The sequence below is a fragment of the Diabrotica virgifera genome, chromosome 6, assembly GCF_917563875.1.
Source record: "Diabrotica virgifera virgifera chromosome 6, PGI_DIABVI_V3a".
Lineage (NCBI taxonomy): Eukaryota > Metazoa > Arthropoda > Insecta > Coleoptera > Chrysomelidae > Diabrotica > Diabrotica virgifera.
In genome coordinates this window covers 65,391,358-65,413,564 of record NC_065448.1, presented here as the reverse complement: position 1 = coordinate 65,413,564, position 22,207 = coordinate 65,391,358, and the positions used below count along the sequence as shown (strand labels likewise).

At 32.7% G+C, this 22,207-nt stretch overlaps 1 protein-coding gene across 2 annotated transcripts in view; it reads right to left on the bottom strand.

Annotated features, from left to right (window-relative positions):
• Nucleotides 1-19,528, bottom strand: part of LOC114329157 (hemicentin-2) — an 869,111-nt gene extending 849,583 nt beyond the window's left edge. The window contains exon 1 of one of the 2 annotated variants that reach the window (XM_050654496.1): nucleotides 19,237-19,528. In XM_050654496.1, coding sequence (XP_050510453.1) covers nucleotides 19,237-19,345 — 109 coding nt within the window. In that variant the 5' untranslated portion in view covers nucleotides 19,346-19,528. The remainder of the gene's footprint in view (nucleotides 1-19,236) is intronic. The other variant, XM_050654495.1, reaches the window with a different exon arrangement.
• Nucleotides 19,529-22,207: the final 2,679 nt, after the last annotated feature.

Here is a 22,207-nt window from a genome sequence, read left to right as displayed (position 1 = left end):
CATTGGAATATACCCCTTCGAAAATGAGGCTGGTCAAACAGCGACTGACTCTGATGCTTCATATCGTAACATGAAGCAAAGTCCTTTCTGGCTAAATTGGATCATATGGATGTAGACGTCACGTGCTTTCAACAAGACGATGCCACATGCCATACAGCTCATGAGCCATTTATTCAATGCATGAGACATTTCCTCGTCGTGTACCCCCTCGTTTCAGTGATCAGAATTGGCCCCCTAGATCGTGTGATTTAACACTATTTGATTTCTTATTATGGAGTTAGCTAAAGATCTATGCCAACAAATCTACAATTACCCGTGCATTGAATGACGAAATTCAAAGCTGCATCAATGAAATTCAACCACATGTATTTAAAATGGCCGTGGGAAATTTAGAAAAAAGAGTACGACCTGCCAGCAAAGCCATGGACCATGTATAAATTTTTATTTGATTATACAATAACTGTTTCTGGTTTCACTTTTAAAAGAATGGAGAGCTAGAGGTATTTATTTTTGAAAATATAAAAGAACACATCATGTTTATTTTTAGATCCTTATATAAAAATAAAATGCATCCAACACCTAAAATATTAACTAATATTCTAAAAACAATATATGTAAATCTGTCACATTTATTCTTTCATCGAGAAAAAATGTATACTAATGAACTATTAAGTGGTGTGCAAAAGATGTTGAAAATATTTTTCGGAAAAAATTAGTTAGAATTTGGGACACTTATTAATAACTCCTTTTGTAAATAGTCCAGAAAGCCACTGCGCATCCGCTAGGGAAAATATTCTAATTCGTATTTTTTGCACAATCTTACTCAAAAAGGACTCCTTTTAACAAATTTGCATGTTGCCAGGACCAAAAGGTGGCCAAAAATTTTTTAAACGTTTTTTTTTTGTTTTTTTCCTAAAATTATTTCTTTTGCATGGAAAAAAGTTTTTTTAGGTTTTTTGGATCATTCCAAACAGAAAAGGTCTTTAGTGCCTTTTCTCTAAAAATGATAGTTTTTGACATATAAGCGAATAAAAATTGAAAAATTGCGAAATCGGCCATATTTAGTCCTCAAAAACTATGTGAAAAACTGAAAATTTGAATGTTGCCAAGGTAGGTAGATATTCTTTAAACATCGATTGATGAAATCCCTAAGAGTTTTTTGCAATACAATATTCAAAACTTCTTTGTTTTTTAATTGCTAATCAAGCGTGCGCGACACTATTTTCCACGGACAGTATGGTGCAAATAAAAGGAATAAATTCGTTATTTCGTAAACCGGCGACTTTAAGGAATAATTCCGAAACAGGTCGATTTTTATTTTTAAGTTATGATATTGTGGCATATATGATATACTAGTGATGTCATCCATCTGGACGTGATGACGTAATCGATTATTTTTTTAAATAAGAATAAGGGTCGTGTGCTAGCTCGTTTGAAAGGTTCTTCAATTCTCTATTCAGTAATAAAAACATTTACATAATTATTTATACAGGGTGTCCAAAAACATTTTATAAAATTAAATTATTTGACAAAAAAGAAGTAGAAGGACACCCTGTATAAATAATTATATAAATGTTTACATTACTGAATAGAGAATTGAAGAACCTTCCAAATGAGCTACCACACGATCCCTATTCTCATTTAAAAAAATCATCGATTACGTCATCACGCCCAGACGGATGACGTCACTAGTATACCATATATGCCACAATATCACAACTTAAAAATAAAAATCGATCTGTTTCGGGATTTTTCGTTAAAGTCGCCGGTTTACGAAATAACGAATTTATTCCTTTCATTTGCACCATACTGTCGGTGGAAAATAGTGTCGAGCACGCTTGATTAGCAATTAAAAAAAAATAGGAGTTTTGAATATTGTATTGCAAAAAACTCTTCGGGATTTCATCAATAGATGTTTAAAGAATATCTACGTACCTTGGCAACATTCAAATTTTCAGCTTTTCACATAGTTTTTGAGGGTTAAAAATGGCCGATTTCGCAATTTTTCAATTTTTAATCGCTTGTATGTCAAAAACTATCATTTTTAGAGAAACGTCACTAAAGACCTTTTCTATTTGGAATGATCCAAAAAACCTAAAAAAACTTTTTTCCATGCAAAAAAAAATAATTTTAGGAAAAAAACAAAAAAAAACTTTTAAAAAATGTTTGACCACCTTTTGGTCCTGGCAACATGCAAATTTGTTAAAAGGAGTCCTTTTTTAGTAAGATTGTGCAGAAAATCTGAATTAGAATATTTTTCCTAGCGGATGCGTAGTGGCTTTCTGGACTAAAAGTTTTTTTTATAATAAGAAATTATATAATTATAATAAGAAATATGAATACTTAGCTAGACTTTATTGAAACAAGTCGAATTAGAAATGGCTTCATAAACTTATATTATATATTACTATCTGGTAAACTATTGCAGAAATTATTTTACATGTTAGTACGTGAGTCTATAAGTTTTCTATCTTCTTCTTCTTCTTCTTTCTGTGCCATCTCTGCGACAGAGGTTGACAATCATCATGGCTATTTTGATCTTAGATGCTGCTGCTCTAAATAGTTCGATTGATGTGCATTCGTTCCATTCCCTCAAGTTACGCAACCATGAGATCCTTCTCCTTCCTACACTTCTCTTGTCATGGGTCTATCCTTGTATACATAATTGAAGTATGTTGTATCTCTCATTACAAATAAGATACCCCAGGTATTGTAGTTTTTGTATTTTGATCCTTTCCAATATTTCTATTATTTTGTTGACTCTTCTCAAGACTTCTTTGTTTGTTACATACTCGGTCCATGATATCTTCAGAATTCTTCTATACACCCACAGTTCAAATGCTTCCAACTTGCTAGTAGTTCAGAGCGTTAAGTGTCCATGCTTCTATCCCGTTAAGGAGAGTCGAGAAAATTTAACACCTTTCCAGAGTAACTCCCAAGTGTATTTTCAGTTCCTTTGCACAAAGCACCTTTCTCATTTTATTGAAGTTTGTTCATGGTTTCTCTATTCGGACTTTGAATTCTTTGGAGTAGTCGTTTAGTGATTAGTTATTGTGCCAAGATAGTTGTAGTATTCAACTTGCTCTAAAGTTTTACTGTTAATTGTCAGGCTTTTATCATTATTTGGAGTTTTTGATATCCTCATGAATTTAGTTTTCTTGGCGTTTATTGATAATAATCTTCTCCATACTAAAATATCTTGTTCATTGGCTTTTGGAGGTCTTGGAGGTTGTTCACTATTATGCTAGTATCGACCGCATATCTAATGTTGTTAATTGGTGTTCCATTGACCTTTATTCCTGCTGTTTATCTTTTAAGAGCTCTTTTTATAATTTCTTCAGAGTATAAAATCAGTTCAAATGATAGTTAAGGAATACCGAAAGATACGAAGAGGTACCTCGAAAAGATAGATTAGCCGACTAACTAAAGGCTAAAGACAGTATAAAAACAAGGTCGTTTAATTTGAATCGTAATTTAACAAAGATGCCAATAAACCAAGAAGAATAAACGAAGTAGAATATAGTTTTTTGGTGACGACCCTTTAAGCATTATAATTATATTCTTGCTGTTCCTATGTTGATTAATTTCACTCCAAATAAATATGTTTTTAAGCACATTCTTTTCACTTTTTTTTAAACACATTTATGTCATTATCAAAGTACTTCCGTTGAAACTTTTTAATTTTACATTCGTTTATCCTTTATTATTCACACCTTTCACTACCTTACACCGAATACATTTAAAAACATTTACGTTTCGATAAATGGTTGAAATTTTCAGTAGTAATTGCACAAGAGCTCTAAAATTAGTGAATTTTTCCCGAGTGATACTTTGACAGTTTTAATTTCACGAGCCAAGTTTTTATAAATATTTGACGATTGAAATTCAGCACTTTTATAATTTTTAAAACATTAATTGTCATTAATGTCACTGAATGTATTTTTTCGTAGCAACGAAGGGAGTCTGAAGTAATATACTTAACGACGGGCAATTATCAAAAATTACCGATTTAATTCAGATTTCTGTAGCTTTCTATTGGTCAGAATCTCCTATGAATGAAATAATTAGTAGTAATTACACGAGAGCTCTAAAATTATCGATTTGTATCCCTAGTGATACTTTGACAGTTTGTCGTGACAATTTCACGACCCGAATGGGAGTGAAATTATGTCAAAGTGCCACGAGGGAAAAACAAATCGACAATTCGAGCTCGAGAGTAATTCGGCAAGATTATTTCATGAATAAAACTATCTTTTTAAATAATTTGTATTCTCTGTAACAAGTTGTAAAACATTAATTGTCATTTGTCACTGAGTGTATCTTTGCGTAGCAACGAAGGGCATCTGACGAAAATACTTGACGACGGGAAATTATCAAGAATTATCGGGTATAATATCACAAGAGAGTTAGAAGAAATTAAAAATAATGCGACAGTTTTTCGAAAATTTGTTGTCTGACAATAGACACGAGAGCCCGCAGGGCTCGAGTGGCTATTGCCCAATGACAACAAATTTGAGTAAAAATGAAGCATTATTTTCTTATTTATTCTTACTGTCGTGTGATATTTGTAAGATTATTTTTTATTAGGTATATTATGGATATTTTCTTAAATGTGACAGTTGTCAAAACTAGGAAACTGGTTGCCATTAAACAGAAACAATCTATGTACTTAAAAAAATTCTATCGGTAATTTTCTACAGTAGATAATTCTCAGTAGTAATTGCACAAGAGCTCTAAAATTCTATATTAATTTTAGAGATCGAGTGCAATTTGTAGCGATTATTTCGTGAATAAAATTGTTCAAAACCAAAATTTTATTGTAATTTATTTATGTAAGTACAAAATTAATACAATTAAACACACAGTTTACACACACAGAAAGTCATCACTTCTATAATTTTTAAAATATTAATTTTCATTAATGTCACTGACGTAATATACTTGACGACGGGAAATTATCAAAAATTATCAATTTAATTTAGATCTCTGTAGCTTTCTATTGGTAAGAATCTCCTATAAATGAAATAATCAGTAAAATTTTAATCTGATTGGACAGGATTAAACACGTGATCAAATATCTTACTATACGATTGGAAGTTAAAATCATTAAAACATAATCGCTGTAATTTTTATTCTTGTAGGTTTCTATAGGGCTTTCAATTCACAGTCATTTGTTTCGAGCTTCTGTCACGTGTCACATAATATTAATATACCTACGCATACTTTATTGGTACCTACAAATGATACAAACCAAAAACGTATGGCGTAGATTGTATATTAATATTATGTGACACATGACAGAAGCTCGAAACAAATGACAATCGATGAAAAGCCCTATTGGTCAGAATCTCTATGCATGAATAGACCATTCTTTCACGGTTTTTCTCTAAATTTTAAAGAACCGCTTGGATTGACATGAAATTTGGCATACGTATAGCTTACATGTCAAAGAAAAAAAGTGATATTGTGCCGATGTGTGCTTTTGCCCTGGGGGTGACTTTCACCCCCTCTTGGGGGTGAAAAAATATATGTCCAAAATAATTGCGGAAATGGGTAAACTGACAAATTTTAATTAACTGTTGTTCTATAGAGCTTTTTCGCCAAGTCAACAGTTTTCGAGTTATTTGCGAGTGAATATGTTCATTTTTCAACAAAATAACCACATTTTTAGACGGTTTTTTGCAAATAACTCAAAAAGTAAGTATTTTGTCGAAAAAAGCGATCTTAGCAAAAATATAGCCTATAAAAAATTTAAAAAAATGGTGTACGCGTTAGGTCTTAGCATCTCGTAGAACCATAACCTATTTTTCATAGCCAACGAAAAATAGATTCATATTCACCAAATTTCAAATAGAATATTTCGACGTGAAATATCCAAAAAAGTAAGCACTTTTTGGGGAAAACCAATTATAACTTTTTTAAAGTGTTTAAAAAATCTTTATTTCTGTTTTTACAAAAAGTTTGTAGCATTAAATTTAAGCAAGTTACGCTCAAAATAAAGTTGGTCCCTTTTGTTTTTGCAAAAAAAAATCGGGAAGACCACCCCCTAATTAGCAACTTAAATGAAATTAATCGTTACCGCCCACAAATTATTCTACTTATGTTGTGTTTATATGATCTGTAAGTTTCATCGATTCAAACTGCTTAGTTTTGAAAAAATTTGGTTTCAAAGTAAAATTTTTAAAAATTTAAATTTTGAGAAATATGTTTTTTTCAAAATAACTTAGAAATTGTTAGAGATACCAAAAACCTCGAAAAACAAAAAAGTCAGATTTGCTTTTCTTAATATCATGCATTTTTTTGTTTTTCTGTTAGACAAGAATTGATTAAGATTTGGTGTTTCAAAATTTGCATACATTCGTCATCAGTGACTCGTTCAACCCCTTTTAACTACAGCCCTTTCAATAATAAGGACTTTGAACCAATGAAACTTACAGATCATATAAACAATATATACACGAGTCAAGAAAATTTTGAAGTGGTATCGATTAAGTTCATTTAAGATACTAATTAGGGGGTGACTTTCTCGATTTTTTTACCAAAACCAAAAGGGACTAACTTTATTTTGAGCGTAACTTGTTTAATTTTGATGCTAGAGATTTTTTTATGAAACAAAACTGAAGCTTTTTTTAAACACTTTAAATAAAGTTGTAATGAGTTTTCCCCGAAATGTGCTTCATTTTTGGTTATTTCACGTTAAAGTATTCGATTTGGAATTTGACGAATATGAACCTATTTTTCATTAGCTATAACTCTGCTTCTACTAAGTGTAGAGACGTGATATATACAGCATCTTTTTAAATTTTTTCAGGCTATATTTTTGCTACGAATGTTTTTTTGACAAAATTCTCACTGTTTGAGTTATTTGCGAAAAACCGTCTAAAAGCGTGGTTATTTTGTTGAAAAAATGAACATATTCACTGCCAAATAACTCGAAAAGTTGTGACTTAGTGAAAAAACTCTATAGAACAAAAGTTACTTAAAATTAGCCAGTTTATCCACTTCCTGACTTTCCTTGGGCGAATATTTTTTCACCCCCAAAAGGGGGTGAAAACCACCCCCAGGGCAGAAGCACATATCGGCACAATATCACTTTTTTTCTTTGACTTGTTAGCTATGTGTACGCCAAATTTCATGTCAATCCAAGCGGTTCTATAAAATTTAGAGGTTTTGTAATATTTTACCGTTAAAAAACGGACTAAAATAATCATTAGAATTGAGAAAATAAAAGTATAATAGTACCTAGTTATTACACATTATTATTCACTATAAATAAAATGTATTTAAACCGGAATACATTTTTTCTTTAGTTAATAAATATTGTGTTAATCTAAAAAGATTTTAGGGAGAGAGCCTATATAAATAGTTGATGTATAGAAGCATATCTCTTAGGATATTACTTGTCTTTTCTTTTGGGCGCTACGTTTATTTAGATAGCACTTCGGCTCTGCGCACCTGTGCCCTATATATAATTGGTTTATAGGGAGCATTCCAATAATGTTGTTGATCCAAGTGCTGTGACTATTTGCGATCTATCGGTTTATTTTTGGAGTAATTGGCAGCCTGAAATATATGAAGTCACCTGTTTCAGTAGCAGGAATCTTATCAATTTTTATTAGGACGCATTTAAAGGTTATTTAAGTTAGTTATTACCGCTATTAAAATAAGATACGATCCATGCATTGATTTTTTTATCTGTAGTGTTAATAGGCTAGCTGAGAGGAATATATGTGATTATTTCATTTCACGTGATTATTGAGAAAATTATGGTTTATGGAATTAACATGAATCAATAACTCCCGGATCTAATAGTCAGGGATCTTAGGCATATTTTCACCATTTACTACTAACAAGCTAATTTTTCGTGAGTAGCTTCATTTTGACGAGTTGCCCAATTTTTTTCGTTACAGCAATTTCCGTACGTGGTAGATAACAAAGATGGCAATGATAGTCCAGTATGGTTAGACGAATAACAGACCTAACCTTGCATGCCAAGCTGCCCCAAATTTTATTTTTCTAATCTTTAGGGAGGGTCAATAGTAGTGTAAATTTAGTTTTTGATCAATATCTCCGCCATTTTCAACTTCTCGGCAAAAAGTATAAGAACTAAAATTGTTGAAAATGTGATTTTCTATATTTTGCTTCATTACATTTTTTTTTTTTTCGTTCGGTCGATATTTTCAGAATTATTGAGTTAACGAAATAATTCATTCATTATACTCTGTCATTATTGTCCCCCACAACTCTGAATATATAGACCACACGAAAAAATTGTAATTAAAGAAATCAAATAAAATCACATTTTAAACAATTTTAGTTCTCATACTGTTTGTCGAGAAGTTGAAAATGGCGGAGATATTGAGCAAAAACGGTTCCCGTTTAAAATCAAAATGACGACTAACGCAACGGCGGAATTTAGTCGAGATTTTAAATTTGCCCTACTATTGACCCGCCCTAAAGATTCGAAAAATAAAATTTGGGTCAGCTCGGCATGCAGGTTAGGCCTGTTGTTCATCTAACCCGACTGGACTATCCCTGCTATCTTGGTTATCTACCACATACGGAAATTGTTGTAAGGAAAAAAGTTGGGCGTCTCATCAAAATGAAGCTACTCACGAAAAATTAGCTTGTTGTTAGTAAATGGTAAAAATAGGCCTGTGATCCCTGGTTATAACTAGGAACACAATATTTTTCGCAAAAATTATTTTTTAGTCATCAAAATAATATCGTTTAGCGGTGACACAATCATTCCAAATGTGTAGGAAACAGAGGTTGAACCTCTTTTTTTTTACTTAATAGTAAAACAAAGAGAACTACATTTCCTACAATTTATTTTCCGACAGCATATGTCTATCACCCACCGTTTAGCGGGGGTGGGCGCCCAAAGTTGTCACATTTTTAAAAAAGATGTTTTTTAAAAAAATATATTTTTCCCTAATTGTAATGAAAATCAAGAAGAGATCCAGCGGTAATTATTCACAAATAAGTGGCTAATTTTTTGGTATAGGTTTAATTTAAGGGAATTGCAAATCTTTTAATTACAGGGTGTTACATTTTAAAAAATACCTTTTTATACCATCTGAACCGCCTATGCTAGAGTAAAAAAACTTTCAGCCATTATTCATGTACTAGTGCTATTTACAAATTTGTATAATGCACCCCCATATTTTCCCCGGAACCACCCCAAAAAAAGGAGACTTAATAAAGAAAATAATTAAAAATTGATTTTGGGCCACCACTGTGGCTTTAGGGTGCAAAGAAAATAAAATATGCATAAGTCAAAATGTGTAGCAGACAGTGTGTTCTTAAATTTTCCATAAGTACGTTATGCATAAAATGAATAGGTGACGAAAAAGAAAACAAAATGCATAAAATGAATAGGTGGCGAAAAGGAAAACAAAAACTGGAGCCCGCCATAGCTTTTCTGAGGTTTACGGCGCCACTGTGCCGCAACAGTCGCTTATACGAAAAAAATGCATGGATCTTATTTGTAGAGAAAATAGTGGTCTTCAATTATGTTTAAGTTTTGTTTTAAAAAATGCATAGTTAATAAGAAATTCGTCAAAACATGCTCTCCAAGGGATAGGGGTAGTTTCTGCAGTATATTTTCAAGGATAGGGGTAGACAAAAACCATGTTAATAGAGCATATCTCCATTTGGGTCAAAAAGCAAAAAAAAAAATTTTTTAACCCTCCTTTATTTATTTATTTTTTGGCTACAGGGGTTGCGTTAAGAAATTGCTTTTGGTGGCCATGCATGGATAATACAAACGTGCACAAAATGATATATATAGTATTTTAATAAAGGGCATGGTGTGTGAAGAAAATCACTTTCTTTGTTAATTCTCCTTTTTTGGGGTGGTTCCGAAAAAAAAAATGGGGGTGAATTATAAAAATTTATAAGTAACACCAGTACATGTATAATCATTAAAAGTTTTTTTACTCTAGCATAAGCGGTTCAAATGGTATAAAAGCGGTTATTTTTTAAATGTAACACCCTGTAATTAAAAAATGGGCAATATTGCCCTTAAATGAAACATATACCAAAAAATTAACCACTTACTTGTGATTAATCTCCTCAGGGTTTCTTCTTAATTTTCATTACAATTAGGGAAAAATATTTGTTTTAAACCTCTTTTTTTTAATTTGTCAACTTTGGGGCGCCACCCCCGCTAAACGGTGGGTGATAGGCAGTTTTTTGCAAAACGTACAGGAAGCAAGTTTTTTCGCAAAAACCACAAATTACCAGCTTTAAAGGGTGAAAAGGGGATTCCGGGACGAAATTTTTTAAGAAAAAGTTAGTTTTATAATAAGCACCCCTTGATATACCAGAAAAAAAAATAAAACCGGACTTGTGTCCATTTTGCAAGGTTCAACCTCTGTTTCCTACACTAAAAGTTATTCTAATTTTTCGAAGCCACCCTTCTAAAACGGTTTATCTTCAAAATAAGCTTCAAGTTGCAGAAAAAGCAATCGGAAATAAACTACTTCAGATTATTTCGTCACGTGAAAAAAGGTGGAAGTCGAAGGGGACCAAATCGGAACTATTTTCCGTACGTGGGTACGAAAGCAATGCAAAGCCCAATTCGTGCATTATTCCCATCGATTTTTTTTATCAAATGAGTCATTTTCTTTGCAATTTCGGTTTTCAAGTGCTGCAATAAACTACTAATGTCAATGTTGCTGTTGATTATTCCTAGCATGTTTCAATAAATAGTCAATGAAAATAATTCCTCGCGAGTCCAAAGAAACAGAGGCCATAACGTGTTTAGCAGTCTTTTGGAAACTTTAAATGTTTTGGATGGTTAGGCGTCTTAGGGTACTGTCCAATCAAATTCGACTCCGATGTAAAGTGATGAATCCATGTTTCATGCATGGTAATATACGTATTAAAAAATTCCCTACTGATTTATTCCTATTAAATATGTCCAAACGGCAACGAGACTCATTAATGTTTTGCTCTGGTTTGATAGATCTCGGCATCAATTTCAAAAACCACTTTACAATAAAAATATTCGTACATAATGGTAAAAACGATCATCATCATCATCAACAGGTATTTCATCCATTGTCGGATGTAAAAGCTTCCCTTAGGTGTACCCATTCGTATCTGTTTGCTGTTTTTTATCAGTCCATCTTTTAACCTTCGGATGACCGAGGGGGGTAAATTTGGACCCCAACGTATGTTTTTATTTAATAAGTTCAGAAATATTTTCAATTTTAAACTCATTATTTTTTTATTTAACTTTAATATCATTCTAGATACCAGCATATTTTGTAATAAAAAAAATTCCCTATATTTTACGAAAAAAAATTGTTTTTAAAAAAAATTGTTTATTTCTGAATTTGGGGTCAAAGACGAACTCCCTTGGCCTTCCATTTTTCAATTTTATATTAATTAAAAACCGTCTATCATGTTGAATTGTTTGTAAGAAACATTCCAATAGTGAAAAAAAGTTGTTTGTTAAACCTGTGGAGACGTAAATTAGTGTATATTTTAAAATTTCTTTAGTTCTATGTTCAGAATGATGATTCCTGTTTTGGTCCAATTGTGATTAAAATATATTTTACTAATGTTTATTTATCATTTATTGATACAATACCAATATTAAAATTACGAATACATTATTTTATTTCTTAAAACAACTTAATTTTTTTGTAAATTGTCATTTTTGACTTGGGGTCATTTGTTACCCCCGTTAGTCATCCGTGTAACAAAAAAAGGTTGTTCATCGGAAGGTTAAAAACCACTCGCTGACCTTGAACTTATCCGTTTCTTTTTAATTTATTTTCACCCCATTCTTTTTTTTCGGATTATCAATAATTATTTTATCTCTCTTATTAATCTTCATTTATTCCCATGTCCTGTACCTAGATATATTCTTTCTGTTTTACGGTGCCAAAAGATTGTGTAAAGTCAATTAATAAAGGCACTTGAACTTAGTAGTATATTCGTGGTTTTTTGGTTGTATTCAGAGCAGCAAAAAATTTTGATATACTCTTCTGCAGTAATCCTCATTGATATTATCAAATATCTCTCGAAATCTTCATTGATATTATCCAATTTAATTTTTTTGTGCCTATATTGGTTTATAGGGAGCATTTCAATAATGTTGTTGATCCAAGTGCTGTTACTATTTGCAATATATCTGTTTATTTTTGGAGTAATTGACAGCCCGAAATATAATATATGAAGTCACCTGTTTTAGCAGCAAGAATCTTATCAATGTTGATTAGGACGCACTCAAAGGTTATTTAAGTTAGTTATTACCGCTGTTAAAATATGATACGATCCACGGATACATCTTTTTTGGTTTGCTTGTTTGTAATGATGGTTTTACGTGTTCAATGAGAAAAGTATGGTTTTATGGAAGTAACATCAGTCAATATGGCCAGGACCTACTAGTAAAACAACATTTTTTGCAAAAATGATTCTTCATTCATCAAGAGAATCTCCCTTAGCAGCGATAAAATAATTCCAATGCACTTCTGATTTTTCGACACTCCCTTGTAAAATGATTTATCTTTGCCTTCAATGTAGGCTCTAGTTTTCAGGGGCAGTACTCTGAAGTAAAATTCTTCTTCGGAGCGATATCTACAGTTGCAGAGCATTTTTGTTAAAAGGGTGTTAGTGGACGGAAGCTAGATATGGACAATATGGTGGATACGGAAGCAATTCACAGAGACATTCATGCATTTTTACCATGGTTTTAATTGAACTGTATTACGGGGTACTGTCTTAACGGAAAAAAATTTTTTCTTTATTAAATGAGGCCTTTCCTATTCAATATCTGTCTTTAGATGCTACAAAAGCTTATTTGGTAGTCGATGTTGATTTTTTCTTAATTTTTTGAATGGTTCATTAAAATTAATTACTTGCGAGTCCTAAATAACGGAGGACATAACCATGTAGAGCCTTACCTGACCTTGATATCAGCTTCTCTGGCGACAACTTGGAAAAAGATACTAATTAACATGATGGGAGTGGATTCGGCTATCGCACTCCCTCACTGACTTAGAAGTATCTGTTTCCTTTCCATTTATTTTACACTATTCTCTTATTTTCGGCAATATTATCTTAATATTGTTCGTTCATTCTAATCTCACGCAGTGCTTTGTACATTACTTTCCGTTTTATTATACCAAAAGCTTATTTAAGCTGCAGCAAGTTTCCCATACTCGCGAATTTCTGCTTGTACTTCCCGCAACAGGAAATTTGAGCTACCATGCGGTACTATTTGATAGATACGTTATTTCTTCTGTTCCTATTTTTAGTATTAGTGTCCAGTACAAACTAGGTCAGACTATTTTCACATCGTATTTGGGTACAGTCTGGAGTACTGTATTTGATTATAAAAGTTTCGTTTTGTTCCATTGCTTTTCTCATCAGACGCTGCACATTTAATAATTACAATTGTTATTTAAGATAGTAATCATAACACCAAAGGAAGTACGGTAAATCGTAAATCTACGGTCACAGAAGTGATGCAATGATGCTTGTAGCCCTAACAGAAATGTGTTCCTAATCGACTATAAAAAGACAAAGAGAAAAATGTTATGACAATCAATACCACACTAATGAATACATTTCTTGTATTTGACTGAAATGGGTCACTTACTTTTGGATGTGAATAATAATTATACTTGGATAAGCCAATCAGGCTTGCCGAATGATTAAATTAAGGCAAATTATGACGAAGACTTGTTATTTGATGTAATTAAATATATTAATATGGGACTTAACTATCATTCAGTACTAAGATTTTTTAAAATTCAACAATAATATGTGTATTTCAAGCTGATTTCACCTAATAATTTTTCTTTGTTACGATTTAATTGATTGTTTCTTTATTTAAAAATATTTAGATGGTATAAATGGTATATTTTTTATTAAAAAAAAATTAAAATCATTCAATTGAGTTATATATATCTTTTTGGATTATTAAATACCAAGTTTTTGATCTAGTTGGACTATCTTCAGTGAAACACATAGAAACTAGCCAAATTTTTGATTGAAAAAACCTAGATTACATGGTAATTGCTATATGATTTAAAGTTGTGGTGAAACAATGACATTGATGTTATAGGATTCACCTTAAGGGCATAGGCGCAAAATGTTAAAATGTTTAAATATTTAATGTGTTTTAAATGTATTCATTTTTGTTGAATACATACTGAGAAAACTGAGAAGTATTTTTGAAAAATTTAAACGCAGAATGAAAGATTACGTTATTACCATGTTTGTTGTAATTGTTGCTTGTAATAATAAGTTACAGGGGTGAAAAAAAAAAAGAAAATTTGTTGTGAAATTTAGTTTTAAATATTTCATTCAAAAGAAACTTTAGAAGGAAGAAGGAGTCGGGATAATAATTGCACCGAATAGACTACAACACGTTATAGAAGAAACATATGTTAACCAGAGAATATTATCGGTGAAAATGAAACTGATGGATGAAGAAATATGGACAATAATAACAGCCTACGGAGTAAATGAAGATGCAAGAAAGGAAGAGAAAGATAAATTTTTCGAGGAGCTCCAAATGCAAATTGATAATGGGGAAGAAAATATAATTGTAATGGGAGATCTAAACGACAACAACAGCGGAATAGAGGAGTGCATGCGAAAAGAAGGAGAAGAAATACTAAACAGAAATGGTGAAGGAATAATAGAAATATGTATGGAGAACAAACTAGTTATAACAAATACAAAATTTAAACATAGAGAAGTACACAAATACACGAGAGTACAAGACAGCAGGAACGAAAAATCAATCTTAGATTACTTTTTGGTAAGCAGCAACAAATGGAAAACAGTACAGGATACGAAAGTGGAAAGAGGCTCAGAGATTGGCAGTGACCACCATCTAATAATATTGAGAATTAGAACAACAGAAGAAAAAGAAGAAAAGGGAAGAAAGGTAGTAAACGAAAAAATAAAAAGTTACAAATTAAACGAGGAAAGATATAAGAAGAAATTCCAAGAAAAATTAGATAATACTCTGGAAGTAGGGCAAAAAATAGAAATATAGAAGAAAACTGGGAATATCTTAAAACCACCATAATCAAAGCAGCTGAGGAAACTTGTGGGAAAACAAAAATAGCAAATACTAACATGAGGATAACGGAATGGTGGACGGAAGGAATACGAGAGAAAATAAAGAACAAAAAAGAAAAATGGAAGAGATACCTAAGTACAAAACACCCGGAAGATTACGAGGCATATAAAGAAAAAAGGAAAGAGGTTAAAACAGCGGTGAAAGCAGGAAAGGAAAAGTCATGGGAGAGATTTGGACAAAAAATGACAAAAAATTATAGGGAAAACCAAAAACTCTTCTACGGCGCATTAAAACAACTCAGACAAAAGAGAGAGCACACGATGCCGAATATAAAATACAAGAATGGAAACGTACTAACAGAAGAAAAACAAATAATGGAAAGATGGAGAGAACATTTCAAAGAGCTAACTCATGCAGACACGGACAACATAGGGGAGATACAAGAAAGGAATGAAGAACAACAAGTGGAATCCATAACAAGAGAGGAATTAGAGAAAGCAATAGAAAGAGTAAAATTGAGCAAAGCACCAGGCAAGGATCATATTACCCTGGAAATGATAAAATTCATGGGGACAGAGGGAATGGATAGCATGAATGAACTAATGAATGATATTATAAATTGAGCAGAATTACCAAAGGATTGGAAGAAAGACATTATACTACCAATACACAAAAAAGGAGACAAGAGAAACTGTAATAATTACCGAGGTATCACCATATCAAATATCCCTGGGAAGGTATTCTCAAGAATAATAGAGACAAGAATAAAAACCCAAATAGAAACAACTATGGAAGACACAAAGTGTGGATTCAGGAAGGACAGAAGCACGCAAGACCTAATATTCACATTAAGACCTAAGTAAGTGAGAACGTAATAAAGAAGAATAGACAGATACATATGTGCTTCATTGACCTGGAAAAGGCGTTTGACAGAATCCGACGAAAGGACGTATGGAAGACACTAAAAGACAGGGGAGTCGACAGACACATAATAGAAGTAATAAAGGATATATAAAGCTACTATTCGCAGACGACATGGTATTGATAGCAGAAAACAGAGAAGACCTACAGAACAATCTTGAAATCCTAGAAGAAGAACTATCAAACATAAATATGAAAATTAATAGAGAGAAAACAAAAACAATGATAATTTCAAATACGAAGAAGACACACGCAATAGAATTAGACGGGAAACAACTAGAGCAAGTGGAATGTTTTAAATACCTAGAAGTAATAATCGAAGCAAATGGTAAACAAGACATGGAAATAAACGAGAGAATGGGACGAACAGGAAGCTTATTTAACGCTATGATAACAACATTTTTGGGGAAAAAGGACCGGAGAAAGTAAAAACGGCAGTCGTTAAATCAGTAGTTAGACCAACAATCATGTATAGCAGCGAGACACGGACATTGACGGGGAGACAAAAATCCAGAGTCAATGCTATGGAAATGAGGTTCCTGAGGAACAAAGCAAACAGAAAAAGGACAGACAAAATACGAAACGAAACAATTAGACAAAACCTAAAACTGGAACCAATCAATGAAAAAATAGTGGAGGGACAACTTAGATGGTTCGGGCACGTGTGTAGAATGTCGAACGAGAGGCTTAGAAAACGAGTGTTCGAAAAGAGAGTGCAGGGGAAAAACAAAAGAGGAAGACCAAGAGTTCTGTGGGTAGATGAAATCAGGAAAGAAGTCAAGAAGAAGGGATTGACATTGGAAAGTGCAAGAAACCTAACGCAAGATTGGAAAGCATGGAGACTACAATGCCAAACTTAACTCCACCAGCCTTACACCTAAAGGTAGAAAGGCTTAGGACTAAATAAGTAAGAAACTTTTATGTCTTCAGTCTTTCATTCTGCGTTTAAAATTTTCAAAACTTATTAGGTTTCTTCATCATCATCCAACCAATTTACGTCCACTGCTGCACATAGGTCTCCCCCAATTGGTTCCACACTTCACGGTTTTGTGCTGATTTTTGCCAGTTTTTACTAATCTGCCTGATATCATCTGTCCATCGTGTAGGCGGCCTTCCTCTACTTCGTTTATCTTCTCTTGGTCTCCACTCCATCAGCCTTCGTGCCCATCTTGAATCTTTCAGCCTGGCGACGTGTCCTGCCCAGTTCCATTTGAGCCTGGTGATACGTTCTACAACATCTGCGATACCGGTTGTTTGTCTGAGATCTTCATTTCTTATTTTATCCCGTAGAGTTACGCCCAGCATGGATCTTTCCATGCGCCTTTGAGCAACCCGCATTTTCGACGCTGTTGCCTTGGTTAGAGTCAGTGTCTCTGCTCCATATGTCATTACCGGTAGCACACATTGGTCAAACACTTGTCTTTTTAAACCGATCGGTATACTGCTCCTAAATATGTCTCTCAGAGCTCCGTAGGCTGCCCAAGCAAGAGTTAATCTTCTTTTTATTTCGCATGTTTGGTTATCTCTGCCAATTCTAATTTCATGACCCAAGTAAATGTACTTTTCCACTAGTTCTACTTCTTGTTCGCGTATAATCAGCTGTCCGCTAGGAATCAGATTAGTCATAAATTTAGTTTTAGAAAAGTTCATTTTCAGGCCTATTTTCCAGCAGATAGCGTCTAACTCATTTAGCATTAGGTTTCTTAGGATTCGAAAAAAAAAATGAATACATTTTAAACACATTGAACATTTTGACAGGCGACATTTTGCGCGTATGCCCTTAAGAAAACATACATATCCCTCATCGCAAAAAAGACAGTTCGTCCAAAGATTAGTATCAGCCAACTAGTTAAAAAAGAAAAAAAGATTACTATTTGGCTAAGTGAAACGGATGCAGAAAAACTAAACATATAGGAAACTAACTTAAGAGACAATAAAAGAAGAACGCCCACTGAGCGACTTACACTAAAATATTATATGAAACAAGAGGCAGAAGATCTGAAGACGCTGAATACAAAAAACTGGAAAACCAAACCATATCTGCTGTTCTTTATTCTTATGTTGATAAATTTTCTATATTATTTAAAATTTCTTACTTGGAATAAATTATAACAAATATAAAACTAATATAATATAAAACGAATAAATCAGATTATAAACTTAGCAGATGGGCAACAAGGTTTTCATACTGGAAAGTTGTGTAACGTGTAAACGGGAACAATAGTCAGTATAGAACCAGTGAGATGCAAACTAGAAGTCGATGGAGTTAGTATTCAACAAATAAGTGAAATAATAGGATTACACTGTTTAACTAAGGAGATTTTAAAATAGAACTCAGGGATCAAGTTTGAAAATCAAAGAGATTAGCAGGATGTCTTAATAACTCTTTATGGCGTAACCGACACATCAACTGTGGCATGAAATCAATAATCCCTAAGACTACTAATGACGTACGCCACAGAAAGAAGACCCGACACAGTCAAAATACGGAGAATTCTGGAAACTGCAGAAGTGACAATATTCAGAAGAATTACTGAAAACACACGAAGAGATCAAATAAGGAGTGAAGGGCTCAGGACAAAATGTAATGTACAGGGTATAAACCTGTGAACACTAACTAATAAAAAAAGAATGGAACAATCACCTGAATAGAGTGGCGTACACAAGTCGATAAAATAGCAAGTACATATCACCACATTATAGAAGAAATATAAATTATTTACTTACAAATAAAAATAAAAATAACAGGTAATGAAGTAAAAAATACGTATGACATACAGCATGGAACTATGACATACAAAAGTACGTCATAGTGTGTAAGAAATATTGTATTTCTTTAGCTAAGCAAGCGCTTTCGACAAAATTGTCATCCTCGGAGCTAATACTAGTAATACTACAATAAAACAGAAGAAGAAGGTGTCGAAGTACAAAAAATTCTTTTTTAACTTAGGTCAATAGAATTTTTGTACTTTTAGTACATATTGTTCTCATAAGGCTCATTTTTATTGTTAGCTCCGATGATGACAATTTTGTCGAAAGCGCTTAGTTAAAGAAATAATTACTTTAAAATAATTAGACACTTGGACATTTGATTTTTTCACTTCCTTGATTCAAGTGTATACACATTTGTCAGTCTTTCAACTAAATAATAATTTTTGTTGAAACATATTTTGAATCGAAACCTCAATAAATTAGATTTTATCCCTCAGTTTTATTAAGTAAAAATTTTGCTATTTTATATAGAAAAAAATCATACTCACAAGTCTTTTGAAACTCCTTTGTATCCAGGCACAACACTTCATTAAAATTCACAAAGAACAAAAACAACACCAACCAGTCAGAACCAAAATAGCAAATTTGCCCCCGCATTTTGCTACCCCATCATGCGACGACAGCATTTACCGGAAAGTTCGCCACTTATAAAAATAATGCACCTTTCATTTAATTCGCGTCTTTGGCGCGTTTATTCACGGTAGCGACATAATCTCTATGTATGTGCACTGCAGGCTACCCCGGGCGCATATAAAACTAAGTCACAGTTCGAACACACGCGACTCCACTGAGCATTACTTGTTTTTTTTTTCTGTGAGAAATATATTTTTAGATTCTTCGAATGTCGAGCGCTTCTGTCGTGCCATTAGTGAAGGTAAATGTCAGTAAATGATCTTGTTGTGTTGATGAGGTGAAGAAGATGATTAAGGGTTATTTTAGAAGCGTATCTAATGATAAAGATAAAAGGTGCCGGTGAATATATTTGTAACCATATTTGAGATTTATAAGTAACAAGATATACCTAGTAAGATTGATGTGTATTTAAAATACCTACGCTCTTTATTATTCCAATGTAATAATGTTTGTGAAGTTATAACAATTTGTTTCTAGTTTTGTAGCGGAACTTGCCAGTTATTATTTAATTTTTTTAAATCGTACATGTATAAAAAATACTGAAACAATTTGTAAAGATTCATACGGTGATTACTTACATTATTCCATATTCTTCTTATCATTTTTCGTGTTTATAAAGAATTCTACCTGTTCATTAGTGTTCATTCTTCATGAATGCCTCTTTGCCTTGTGACTTAATTTCTTGCACGGTCATCCAACATTTCTGAATATCGGTGATTTGTCTCTTGCTATTTGGACCACACCGGTCTTTCCCATTCCACTTATTTGGTTCTTCATTTATTTTTTTCTATTAAGTATTATCCTGTAATTATTATGACATTCTGCCAGTCTATTTACCTTTTTTTTTTTCTCTGATTCTGGCCTTGGTTTAGAACTAGAACCTCTAGCCACGTAATTGTATAACTTATCACTAACTCAGTTGTAATGCGTAGTGGGTGTGTGTTGAGTAAGTGACTTGTTACTTTGCAAAGAGACGCTAATTGTATCCGAACGTCTGCGGTCCCTCCAGTGAGTACCGATCCCACAAGGACATAAACTATTTTCATTTATTAATTTATAATAAATGAAAAAATTCCTGACCCTGGTGGGATTCGAACTCACTACCAATCGGAACTTTCGATCCAAAGGTTAGGCGCTCTTACCACTGAGCCACAGAGGGAATTAGTCTATTTACCTTTTGTACTTAATATCTCACTCCTTCATCCAGATGTCCATAGCTGTACAGTGTAATTCCAAGATATTTTATTTCCATTATATTTGTTCGTGCTTTTTATCGCGCTTCATAAAGTTCAAGGAACGAAGGCAAAGGAATTAATAAAACCAAAACATAATATAGAAAAGAATACATGGATTGACTATTACCAGAGAACGGCAGTTCTCGCCAGTGGCGCACAACCCCCTACAGGCGGCACTGTAATATACACGAAATTTTTGATTTTCTAAATCTAAATGAATTGAAAATTGGTCCAACTCCCATCTTAAAGCTCAAGAAAAGACTCACCCATCCATTTATCAACCATCCATTTTTGGTCCAAGGCTGTGGATTTTACGGCCCTTCCTCTTTAGGGTCTGTTTTTCGTTCTCGTCCCCAAAATTTCCAAAAATTTTGAAAATTTAAGTCCGACCCTTCCGGATTTTGATAGTGATAATCATTGCCTTTCCAACGCATGTCTAATTTTTAAAATCGGTTATACCATTGAAAAGTTACCGAGCTCAGAAGTATGACTCAATTTTTATTTAAAAACGGGAAAATGTTTGTGTATATGTATGTACCGTCCGCTATAACTTTTTCCACCTACCTCTACCGAAAGTATACTTTTCCGGACCTGATTGTAGGGAGCAAAGTTGTACTTTTCCTCCCTAGGGAGAAAAATATTTTTCCTCCCTAGGGAGGAAAAGTAAATGTGACGTCATGGTATTTCAATCATGAAATATAACTTATTGACGCCCTGTAAAATATCTATTTTCTATTGCGTAAGTATCTATACATTTTAACGTTTATTTAAAAACACTCTTTATTTTGCAGAATGGTAAAAAACAGTAAATTGTTATTCTGATTTAACAATGTTTACATTAATAATTTGACTTATATTTGACAGTTGACAGTTATATTGTACCTACTTGTTAGTTTTAGTTCTAATAAATTTTGTTGGTTAGTTACATAAATAAATTAAGTAAAAATGAAAAAATGACTTGTTATTTGAGGAAGGTGGAAAAACCATATATATAACATGGGAGTAAAGTGCCTTTTCCTCCCTTGAATGATTACTGCCCTCCGCTACGCGTCGGGCAGTAAACTTCATTCTCGGGAGGAAAAGTGGCACTTTCCTCCCTTGTTATACAAATAGCTATTCCCATGCGGTACGAATCATTTTCATATTTTCAATCAAATTAAGTCAAAACATAAATTGAAACGAACTTCGATGTGTATATACATTTTGTATACTGTATACTATATACTATATACTATATACTATATACTATATACTATATACTATATACTATATACTATATACTATATACTATATACTATATACTATATACTATATACTATATACTATATACTATATACTATATACTATATACTATATACTATATACTATATACTATATACTATATACTATATACTATATACTATATACTATATACTATATACTATATACTATATACTATATACTACACACATCGGCGTAGGTTTCACTTTCTGTTTTGACTTAATTTGATTGAAAATGAATCGTACCGCAAGGGAAAAGTTATAGCGGACGGACTACATGTATGTATTTATGTATGTGGGTGGAAAAGTTACACCGATCTGAATTTTTTTCT